At 33.9% G+C, this 12,658-nt stretch overlaps 1 protein-coding gene and 1 long non-coding RNA gene across 2 annotated transcripts; both read left to right on the plus strand.

Annotated features, from left to right (window-relative positions):
• Nucleotides 1-1,942: 1,942 nt before the first annotated feature.
• LOC147519228 (uncharacterized) lies at nt 1,943-2,734 on the plus strand. Its single transcript, XR_015214197.1, has 3 exons — nt 1,943-2,073; nt 2,286-2,407; nt 2,489-2,734. It is a non-coding gene; the product is annotated as an uncharacterized LOC147519228 (long non-coding RNA).
• A 4,431-nt stretch (nt 2,735-7,165) lies between these two features.
• Nucleotides 7,166-7,957, plus strand: LOC147519229 (putative F-box protein At4g22660). Its single transcript, XM_086594088.1, has one exon. It carries the CDS (start codon nt 7,166-7,168, stop codon nt 7,955-7,957), a length of 792 nt encoding a protein of 263 aa, XP_086450214.1.
• Nucleotides 7,958-12,658: the final 4,701 nt, after the last annotated feature.

Genomic DNA, 12,658 nt, shown 5'->3' on the forward strand with positions numbered 1-12,658 from the left:
CAGACGAAAAAACTCAAACTTCAAGCTTTAAAGCATTGACTAAATATTTTATGGTTTGGGGGAAGAAAGAGAGAGCTTACAATTTCACAATAGAGCTCTTGATTCAGTGACAAAACTGTTATCTCTTTTGTTTCCACTTGGGGTTTCTAACTGGGTATAATGTGCGTGAGAATGAAAAACTACCCCGCGACGAGTTCTTGAAAATTCCAGACTACCACTACCGTCCTGGATGCACTACACTAAAGCTCGTCCTTTATTTTACCTTTATGCCAATATGCGACGGGCTTAGGCAATATAAGACGGTTCATGCAGTCCTAAATAAAGGACGGTCATCACAGTCCTAACAAGGTGTCGTTATTAAGCAATTATGGTGTAGTGTAGATCCCAGTTTTTATTGCACAAAATCGATTGAATTGTCGTTAATTTCTTCATTCCAGGTTTTCATGTTGCACTTTCAGTTCAATTTGGAAAATTAGGGTTTGTTTTTTAGTTTGCGATCTATTTAGATTTCTATTTGGAGAAGATGGCTGGGGTGAGGGACAAATTTGTAATATTACCAAAAAATTGACTGGGTGGGCTTTTGACATAATTACAAAAGTCTATGTCTTTTATCCGAAATTAAATTGGAATTGTGGGCTTCGGCCCAATCTCTGTATTTTTCAATAAATTTTAGTCTTCCTAAAATGTCCTATTTAAGCTCTTTTTAGCGCTAGAATTTATTTTTTATAATATTCCATCCAGAATAGGCTTGTAACATGAAAAAGCAATAAGAACATGAATTTTTCATATTATTGATCATATAATTTGACTAAATTGAAGTATTGTAAGGAGATAAAAACGCATATTTGAGATCTGATCAATACCCTATATATGCAAATTTTAACATTATATCAAACATCTAAATCCATTCTTGCACAGTGGGCGAAAATGCTCATCTGCGATTTCAGGAGGCCACGTCAGCAATATTTTTAAATAAGAACACAAAATTAATTACAAAGCAGTACAATATTTTGATTTATTATAAATTGATCCTTGCCCTGAATTTCATTGGACGCAGGATGTTCTCGAGATTGTTTAGATGTTCTCGAGATACATATATTAAGAACAAACTAATTACACGCCAATTACAATTTTGATTCGTGATATAACTACGGAACATTAAAACACACAAATTGATTCTTAAAAAGAAACTTTTCGCCTTCACCATCGTAAACACACAAAAAAAAAACACAAAGTAATTAACAACCCAATAAATAAACAAAACCCCAATCTGCTTAAACACCCCAACCACACATTCTCTCTCAAAAAATAGCGATGGCCTCAAATCTATATCTGAATTCTAAAAAGGGCAAGAGATCGAAGAAGAACTGCTCAAGCTCCAATGGTTGTTTTTCTTAATTCTAAAAGTGGTCGTCGTGGTGAAGAACAGGTGATACAACAAACTCATGGCTTAACAGTAGCATGAATCTTGAGGAATGCAGGGTGAAGTGCTTGAATAATTGTTCATGTATGGCTTATACTAACTCTAATATTAGAGGAGATGGAAGTGGTTGTGTTATGTGGTTTAAGGATCTAATCGATATGAGACAATTGATCAAGCAGGGGCAAGATCTCTACATTCGTATGGCGGCTTCTGAGCTAGGTATGTACTCACAACTTCTTTGTGTACAATATTAATTCGCACAATTTATTTAACCACTTCACCTATTCACGTTCCATCATTAGCTCTACAATGAATTGTATACCTTGATGTTGTGTTTTTCCTCTTCTACTAATAGCTCTACAATGAAACACTCTGGTTCTACTGCGATATGCTTTAAGCCAACACATTTTTTTCATTTCATACCTGTAGTGGTCTAATGCTCATCTTACGTGTTATAAAATTTATGTCTAACTTCATAGTTCCTGACTACATGTTCAAATAATCTATTGTTGGGTAATGTGTGTTCAAAGCTTCTAAAAGCAATTCAAGGAGGGAACGTGTGATAATGATCATATGCATTGCATTTGTCTTTGGGATGATTGTGTTAAGCTTGGGAACCCGGTGTTTGTGGAAGAAGAGAAGACCCAAAGGTATTGTTCATGATTTTTTGTTTCCATTGTTCTTTGCTTTTAAGGCATCAGAACCAAACCATGCCTTTATTGTTGAAATCCATATGTCAGACATCTTATGAAGGTGCAGTGGTTCATTTATGCTAAGTGCATATCCTTAACATTTATGTAATAATCTTCGTATTTTGTAGTACATCAAAATTTTTGCATAACGATGATCATCCTCTGATCAGGTGAATGTGAGAAAGATGACCTAGAAATGCCACTTTTTGATTTAAGTACAATAGCAACAACAACAAATAACTTCTCATAAGACAAAAAGCTGGGAGAAGGTGGCTTTGGTCCTGTATATAAGGTAAGTCTTACTCATATAGTCTTCACAAATTCAGAAGGTAAACTTAATATGATTTTCTATGTGGACAACGAATATCACTAGGGCAAGTTGGATGGAGAACGAGAGATAGTTGTAAAGAGGCTCTCAAGGAACTTTATACAAGGTGTTAGCGAGTTTAAGAACGAGGTGTTATTAATGGCTGCTCTATAGGAATTATCTTGGCTGCGCAAACCTGCCCAGAGAACACTAAGAAGAAACCACAGGTATGAGTTTTTGTGGTCTGATGGCAACAATAGAGTTTTTGCGTAGGTTTTTCTATATTGGTGTAAGTTTGGTGGCGATTTCTCTTTAATTTGAGGATAATACTTCATTGTGTTGAGTTTTAAGATACCCATATTTGAATTGGCTTCAACAATTGTTTGCAGGAAACTCAATTGTCACATGATGCATACAAGTTCCTTATAAACTGAAAAAAATAGCGTTCTTAAAACTTCTGCTTGGTTCCCAAAATTAGAAGTATGACTAAATCCTATCAAATTAGAATTCCACTTCAAATTTCAATTAGGAAGGTGAAGCACCGACCTCAGCAAGCATATATAGATCATCGTAGCAGTTCGGAACCCCATCAAACAAACATCAGTTCCAAAAGAAAATTTTGAGGTACAGGGTAAGCTTTAGGGGTCTGCAGGCCGGGTGATTGAGATGGAGAACATGCAGTTATCGAATTTCGGAATCTGCACAGCCGATGGAGGAGCATTATCAAAGGTTGGGGTTACCTTCGGGAGGAGAAGGATCAGATCCAAATCGATCTTAGTATGGGTTTGTGCTTGAATCAAATTTTCAATAACTTTATTTTGGTTTTAGTGTGTTTTGAATTTCCTATTGATCTTTCACAACTTTTGCAACAACTTGGTATTCGTAGTAAACTGAAAATGAAAGTGTGAAATTACAAATTATATGTTACCTTTTCTATTTTCAATTAGTAATAGTTAACAATTTGTTTGTGTTGAATTAAATTGGGTTCTAATTGTTTGTTACAATGTCTCACCAAGTATGAGTTATGATTCTGTTTTCGTTGTGGTGATAGTGATATTTCACAACTTTTGCAACTTGATATTCGTAGTGAACTGAAAATGAAAGTGTGAAGCATTATTGAATTGGATTGCGCACTAAGACTATCGATATATGTCATGCTTTGTAGGTGTTTGCGTGCATCACAGAAACCACTATTTGTTCGTTTTGATCTTGAACGAAGAATTTTAACATTTGCAATCACTATTTGATGGTATTCATGTGCTTAACCGTTATTATGCCAATTTTCACCATTTCCAGAGTTTTTGCTCCCAAGAAGCTCTAATAATGATCACGGATTATGCCGATTTCACCATTTCTGTTTTTCTCACACCAATTCCTCAATTCCGCTTGACAAGGTATTACCTTTTAGTATTGTCATTCTTATATATGATTAGTTCATTTATTTTAGTAGTTTGCATATTGTCAGGTTGGTCCCATTGATGCATTTCTCCTGAAGATGCATGTGCTAATAGTGGCAATCTGTTGTAGATATAGTGTTTCTTTTGAAGGGCATGTAATCATTGGGTAATACTGAAGCAGTAAAGTCCGTTTGAATATGAAATATTGTCTATTTTTTTACTTTTCTTTATTTGTTTTTAGTACATGTGCCGCACATAATAGTTTAAGTACTTATATATGAATGCTTGAATACCATATGGATATCTAGAATATTTCTTGCAGCCTAAAGGAATTTTCCTTCTCCGCACTTAAAATTAAATGAACTAAATGCATGGCTTTATATTTGCTTTTGGTATTATTTATATCTATTTTGGTTTCTATGTTACGTTTGTCGTAAATTAAGCCCTATGTTTATATTTTTTTAGTAGCATTGTTGTCTTGCACACTATACTGATGTATCTTGAAATGGATCCTTAGCTCAATGGAAGAGCACTTGATGATGGTTCAATAAAATTAGTAACCTTCTTTTGATGGAGCAATAACTCTTGGTTTTGATATACGATTGTAATTTGAAAATCAACTGTAATTGAAAATCAACCGTAGTTATTTTGATTTTTCGGTATTAGTACCAGGGTTAAGACTGTTAATAAAAGGACACAACAAGTGATAAATAAGTCCATATTTTTTTCTTTTGAATCAAGATCTAACTACTAAGTTGTACAATGAGAGACAATGGTTTCAAATGTAATGTATGAAGATATAGGGTAGGTTCATATAGGCAAGATTTTGAAAGTTATTGAGGTACGTACATAAAGTCTTAATATTTTGAATGGATCTGAGATCAATCTTTCTTTTCTTTTTCTTTTTTTAATGTATATGACGTTGACTATGTCAGTTATTTTGATTTTAGGGGTATTACATGTGCATAAGTGTGTAGAATTGTCAAGCCTGTAAACAAATTGAAAGAGCTTGAGATAAAGCAACAACGTTGATCATCACATACAAAAGAGAGCACCATCATCCTAACACATTCAAAGAAACAGTAAGTCTCTAACATCTTTGAATCGTCTTAATTTGCTTATTAATTTTATATGATAGTTAAAAAAATTCATGTTCATTCGATCATGCTGAAATTTTAACCTAGCTTGATAAAATTTAGAATATGCTTCATATATTCAATTTCTTCTCTATCAATGTATACAAGTTGATTTCTTAGCTTGCTTTGGAGTGATGATTCAATTCATGTCTTAAAGCCAATAGTTGGTACTCAACCTCCTACTCTTTGTTGTGGTTGGTGCATGAATGTAGCAAGCTATTGAACTTGGAGTCAGATTAGCAAAGTAGTTGTGGGAAGCTATGGATTATTTATGTTACAGTAGGTGCTTAGCTCAGTGAATTTGAGTTGTTGGTTAAGGAAACTATTTGAATATTCGATTGAGAAACAAAATGGATGATAACGATACATATATATTTTTTTCATCTTATTTTTTTGGTTTTTTTTTTAAAGTTTAGTGTATTGAATGGATTTTTTCAAATACTTTTTACCCTGTGGTTTAGCAGACATATAGGTTTGGTTACAAAAAGAAAAAAGAAGAAGATAGGAGCTATACTGAAGAACAAAGATGAGTATAAATTGCGCTTCTTAAATGGTACTATCAAGTGCTAGAAAGGGACATTTCCTAAGCCTGATTTCTAAGTTATAATTACTGCATGGTTGTTTATTAAGAGATAACGATAGCATTGCAGGTCCTAATAGATTGAATGTCAAGTATTGAGATGGTGCATACAATGATACCACTCTAAAGAAAAATCTGAAGGCAAAGACTGAAACATAACTCAGAATATGTAATGGTGCAGACATGATTTATCATTGCTAATTGTTGATGCATTTTATTATTGTTACCATACAATACTTTTAATAAATTATGTTGTTATTATATTTAACCCGTGTGCTTGCATTTGAATGGGTACAATATTGGTGCACTATAATATCGAGCTACACTAAACTACACGACGGTTCTTTTTAGATTTTCAGTATTAATAGAGTAGTCATGGTAATACAATAGGCTTATTAAATATTCTCAAGGTCAGATTAACATAGAATGAGATATACCTAACATGTGCCACTTCATTCAGCCTGCAATAAGCCTAATTATGTTACTATTACAGGAGTTCAAACATTGCATAACTTCAAGACATATATTTGTATCCACTGACATGTATATTTATTTGTATCAATGAGATTTCTGACTAAGATGCGAAGGTATTTACTGTAAATGTAACAATCCCGGCATGGCCGGGCAAAATGACTAGTAAGAATAATAGTGACTAACTTTTTCCTTGTAATTTCAGAATCCCAAATACCTCATTGCTGAAAACTGATGCATTAGAGGGCATCATGATAGGAGAGAGAGAGAGCGAGCATATCAAATTTGAGAGTTCCCAATTTTTTATAGAAACTTTCCAATAGTGATGTTTGGAGTTCCAAAGTTGTGAAACAATTGGAGTAAATAATTATTGGAAAATGGAGGGAGGTAGTTCTAAATTTTTAAAAATAGAGAAAACAAAAATACAGCCGACTCACCCACTCGACCAGCCATAGATTTTTCGATAAAGCATCGACTGGTAAGTAGTTGGTTACCTATTTCCTAAACGAATAAACAATAAAAGTCTCCAAATTATGTTTACACTTTCTATGTATGTATTTTGGTTTTACATATTCTAAATTACAAATATATCAGTATAATATCAAGATTTTATATATATACTAGCAAATTTTGAATTTGATATATGTTCAAAATAACCCTAATGATACACAAATTTGATAAATTTGATATATCAAAATTTGTACGAATTTTACGTTTTCATTCTTGCCCAATTATCGCTGGGCATTCCGAATTTGTGACTATATTTGACCGGTGGGGACGGGTTCCTGAAAAGTCTACAATCAGATTTCCAAACGACATTAGTACATATCGATATCAGTATCCCTGAACAACTCCTATCTCTCGTATGTAATCGGCTAGATTGGTTAAGTACTCTAATTGTTTTTCGATTTAAAATGGAAACTTCCATTATAACCTTTATTCACTCCGACTTTCCTAATCCAACACAAACAAGATTTAACCCGGTATAAAAGAAGGCCTATGGGCATGTTCTCCTCATTATTTGAACCCAGTACATATCGATATCGTGACATAATAACCGGCACTTTGTGTCTTTCTCCCACCGCTATAAGTCAAAATAGAAAAAAGAAAAAATTGGAATACTATTTTTGTTTTCGTCAATCTTATTCTATCTGCTCCAATGGTTGATTGGTCTAGTATTCCAAAAGAACTCCTGTCTCTCATCTGTAATCGGCTCCATTCTGTTGTCGATTACTTGCAGTTGAGTATGGTTTGCAAGCCATGGATATGTGTTTCTATGTCTCCTACCAAGTATCCACTGAGACAACTTCCGCTGCTCATGTTACCCCAAGAAAAGACTAATTCAACATCTCGTCGTTCCTTTCTCGGTCTTACAAAAGACGGGGAAGAATTCGATAAGACCAAAGTATACGAGCTTGATTTACCAGAGATCCATCAGCATGGGTGCATTGGAGCCGCATGTAATTGGATTGTTACAGTTGATATGGAACTTGATATGCATATTTTCAATCTATTCTCCAAAGTTCATATGAATCTCCCACCACAATCCACATTTGATACCCAGTTTCAAGATCAAACAAAAACTCGAACTCAACTTCGCGATCTTATGGTAAGTAAAGTGGTTTTAACCTCTATGTATCCTAATGATCCATCTAAAGATTGTATTGCGGTAGCCATCCATTCTCTTTCGATGAAGATCGCAATTGCTAGACTAGGAGACAAAACGTGGATGACAATACAAAACATCATTAGTGTTAAGGACATTATGTACTTCAAGGAGAAATTGTATGGAATTACTCCTAATAATAACTTATGTATTTGTGATATCAAGAGTGATCCTCCAAAGGCAAGTGAAATGCACATGTCCTATTCTTCATTAAGAAGTGTATTTAATCGCTACTTGGTTGAATGGTCAAGGGAGTTGTTACAAGTTATTCGACAAGAATCTTGAAAAAGGTTCTGCACTACTTATTGGATCGATGTTTTCAAATTTGATTTTGCTTGTAATAAATGGCGGTCCGTGGAAACCTTGGGAGAACATGCTTTGTTCTTAGGTTTTAATAGGGCTCGGTTTCTGTATTGGCTTCTGAATCGACAATATTCAAGAGGAATTGCATCTATTTCACTGAAGACTATCATTTGAAGCATTATGGAACTAATCTTGACATTGAAATTCCTTTTGACATGGGAGTTTTTAATTTGGAAGACAAAAAAGTTCGACCTTTTTCCATCAACACTACTCTTGCTTCTCCATTTTCACCTCCTGTTTGGATTATCTCAAAACTACATGGCTAATCTTCAACATTTTTATGGTGTGGGACTTTTGTGTCGAAGTGGATTGTACTAGTTACTGCATTCATTTAATAAACCTTCTGTTATGCTTAGCCTGTTTGGCTTAGTTTTGCTACATATTTTCTTGGTATATATATATGGGAAGGGATCAATATACTATGGTTTATACCATGCCCTACAACTTTACCTACAAGATGAATTATAATCTAATTTTTTTGAAGATATGTCCAACTAACTATAAAGATTACCTCTACAAAATTTCAGCTCATTTGATTGTGTTTAACAATGACAAAATATGATTGCAAAATCGAAGTTTCTTGACCATTAAAAAAAAACAAAATTGTCAACAATTTTTAATTTGGTTGGAGGTTTCCAAATGAATTGAATTTTTGTAGAGTAGCTATCCATGGTTAGTAAGTCATATCTACAAAATACGGATACCTTATATATATATATATATAGGGGAGGGATATGCCCACTCCCAGTTTCGCCCACTCGAGCCCACTCCAAATCGTACCCACTAAAAAACGCGAAATCATCTCGAAATCTGGCAGTCGAAATTAAAACAAGCCAAAAGAAGAAGAAAAAACAACAAAACCCTTCGTCTCTCCCAACACCAGCTTCCTAGCAAAACGAAATTCAACACCAGCTTCCTAAATTCTCAAACTAAATTCTCAAACCAAATTCTCTCTTGAAATTTTCAAACCAAATTCTCTCCTTGTGACCTGCGTGAGATACCTTCTGCATTGTCCAAATAGAGTTCAAGCTGTTTTAGGCAAGTAAAAAAAATTCATTTTTTTCTACATAGCCGGCATTGCTATAGTTTTTATTGTTTTTTTTTGTTCTTATGTTTATCCCAATTTATTGGTTAATATAAATTGGACATTTGGGTGTTGTTGTTTCAAGTACATAAATGTGAGGAGACTATGTCTGGAACCTGCAATGTGAGGATTGTTAGCCCATCTAGTTTTGAAGAATCCATATCTCGCTGGTTTAATAAGAAAAAGAAGTTGAAGTAGTTTTGAAGAGTCATAACATGTCTGTGCATGAAGAATAATATGTCATTTAAGATGTTTTGTAGTTCTACCGTACCACTTTGCAACGTTATTAGTTCTAGTGTTACAACTCAAATTTCCAGAAAATTTAAAATACGGGAATATCCACACCCTATTCCATCTTCTGAAAACTCAAGATGAAACGAAATCCTATTAACCCATTACTAAACACGATATAGAAAAATGAGATCAAATTAAAACCAAAAAAACAACTCTTCATTCACATATAAAGATATTACAATCATTTCAACTTGGAAGACAAGTTAGTTCCGTTTTCTCAAAATGGCATGTAGTTTCTTCCCAAGTAAGATTTCAATCCCAATATACATTCCCATTTTCCAAGATTAACTCATATAACAGTACTCATCGTTCTCACTATCCAAAATAACTTACAACATAAATACCACTTACATTCCACTTATTAAATGCACATATAATAACCTAATTAAATATGAGTTTGATACACCTTACCTTTAAGCCAGCACATTGTTTTAGGGTAGGACAATGTCTCTACATAAAAAGTTAATAAGTCCTACCCTCCTGCAGAACAAAGTTAGATTTCTCAAACGTAATCATTTATAGTATACATCTATTTCTCTCTCACTACAACTATCATGGTTATATATAATATGGCATAATATATCGCCAATATTAACATTCATGTCACACCACCATATCCATTATATCATAATATATCACCAATCATATATAACAACTCGCTCATACTTAAAACCATTATTTTTCTTAAAAATCACTCGTTTATATATGGGAACGAGGAAAATATTATAACCAGGGAGTACATTCATCCCTCGTGAGTATCAACTCACACAAACCACGTATACATTTTTCATAAGAAACCATGTACATCATAATACATAAATATTCATATGCAATAACTATATCACACGTAAAATCAATATTTTACTTTGCTTATTAATTATCTCGTTGACTCATTTATTAAAAGACACAGCCCAACCTTTAGTTCATACTCTACGATTTGCACTTCACACATTTGCCAAATCACACATATCAATGTGCCTTACTTACACGAGTACCACTACAAGACATATGTCCCAAGCGGGGGTATTGCCTCCAGGAAACATATTTTTCATCTTGTAAACTCGTAACTTGTGAGTCACAACCATCTCTGGGCTTTCCATACACATACACAAAGCCTCTTTTGGGCATAACAAAATATCAGGTCATTCATGGCACATTCAATGAATACCTTGGGTCATTCCCGCCACATTCAAGGAATACACATCATAGTACTAACAGGTTATTCATGGCACATTCAATTAATACCTTCGGTCATTCCCGCCACATTCAATGAGTACCTATCATAATACTAACAGGTTGTTCATGGCACATTCAATGAATACCTTAGGTCATTCCCTCCACATTCAAGGAATAAATACCTATATTCCCGTACATTCAAGGAATGCAACCCACCCGCAAGGCGAATGCCTTAGTTCCTCTCTAAGGCGGCTTTTCACATGACATCATTAGTCATAAACATTTCTTTTCATCAAAGAGGCGTGGAGAGATCTAAAGATGTGGGCAACACATTAAATTTTCACCGGACACTTTTACACCGGATTTTAACACTCAAGAGTTCTCATTTATTATAATATTTTCATTACAAAACAAACATCGTCTCAAACATAGAATCATTACTAAATATTCCAAACACAATAACTAATCAACTCACCTCATTATCAATTATATAAATCATAGATATCAAAAGGTTCAATCAGGAATAACGCATTAGTTAAATGTCTCGTGAATACATTTTAAACAACCACAATAATATACACAATTAAGTATTAACATTGTACATATATATTTATCACAATAACTAATATATAATATAGTGGCTGCACTTTTGCTCAAAGCTGCTTACGTATCCAAATCTTTCAAGATTGGAATCAAGCCTTCGTAGTTCTTATAAGCCACATAGCCAATGCTATAGTTTTTCCTACATTCATCCAAATGACATGTAACTTAATTATTTAGAAACTAGGGTATGTAGATATACTTTTTCATGTAGAACTCGAAGTCCCAATCTCAGCCCATCTAGAAGAAAACTTAGGTCGAAACGGTAAAAATCCTAATTTTTAGCAAACTAGATTTCTGACGGACTATCTTCCGAATGACACAACTCTTTCCACAGGTATCCAAACGCATCGAGGCTTTTTGTGTTAAAAATCAGACACACAAAACTTATTTTCTTATGTTTTACAAAAATACTCAATCTTATTCTAAATGTACGAAAACTAAGTTCGAACACAGTGTGCAGAAACTGATTTCTGTCGCACTATTTTCTGCCAGTCAAACTTTCATACACCATAATTAATTCCATAGGCCTCAGAATGCGATGAGGCCAATTGGAATAGAAATCAGACTTCCAAATCTTATTTTTTTATGTTTTCATAAAAATCTAGTTCAAACTCTAACTAAATTAAAACTGGACTTGAACACAGTGCGTAGAAACGGATTTCTGACGCACTGTTTTCTGTCAACCAAAGTTCCAGACATCATAGTTGTTTCCACAAACCTCGGAATGCAACGAGGCCAATTGGGTTGGAAAGAAGACTCAGAAAACTCACTTTTTCATGTTTTGGCAAGAATATGAATCTGACCCTAACTATGTGGAAACTCGATTCCAAAACAGACACAAATCCTGATTTTCAGAAGACAGATTTCTGACGGTGTAACTTATTGACGTCATAACTTTTCACACTCACGATAAAAATGAAGAAAGACTTCTTGTTCTAGAAATTATACTCAACCTAGGAACATGGTTTTTCATGTTTTAACAAGGTCCAAAATAAAACTCGAGCAACGCACAAGATTAGCTCAAAGTCAGGGAAAAACTATGCTTGAACATAAGCAATGGTCATGTATATCACCAATAGCTATAACTGAACCTTAATGAAAATAAACCAAACTCTGACATATACTTCAATTCAATCACTAACTAACTGTTTACCACTTCCATAATTATATTTCCATAAAGACACATATCACTAGCGAGCCTTGGCCTAGTAGCTATAATCAAATTAATCTTTCCTTAGCAAAACCCACCCGTACTTCTCATACATATAAGTCATTTCAAAGCAACCAAAGTCATGCAAAAGGTCAATAACACAAAAAACAAGATTTCTCATTTATATAAGACACTTCAATTCAAATTAAGTCATACAGAGCTATAACCGATCTTTTACTTTGAAAAGCAAATTAAGCTCGATATATCTCTATTAGTAGAGTATACTATAATTAACATGGACATTTAAATTGAACCA

The sequence above is a fragment of the Coptis chinensis genome, chromosome 2 (assembly GCF_015680905.1).
Source record: "Coptis chinensis isolate HL-2020 chromosome 2, ASM1568090v1, whole genome shotgun sequence".
Classification (NCBI taxonomy): domain Eukaryota; kingdom Viridiplantae; phylum Streptophyta; class Magnoliopsida; order Ranunculales; family Ranunculaceae; genus Coptis; species Coptis chinensis.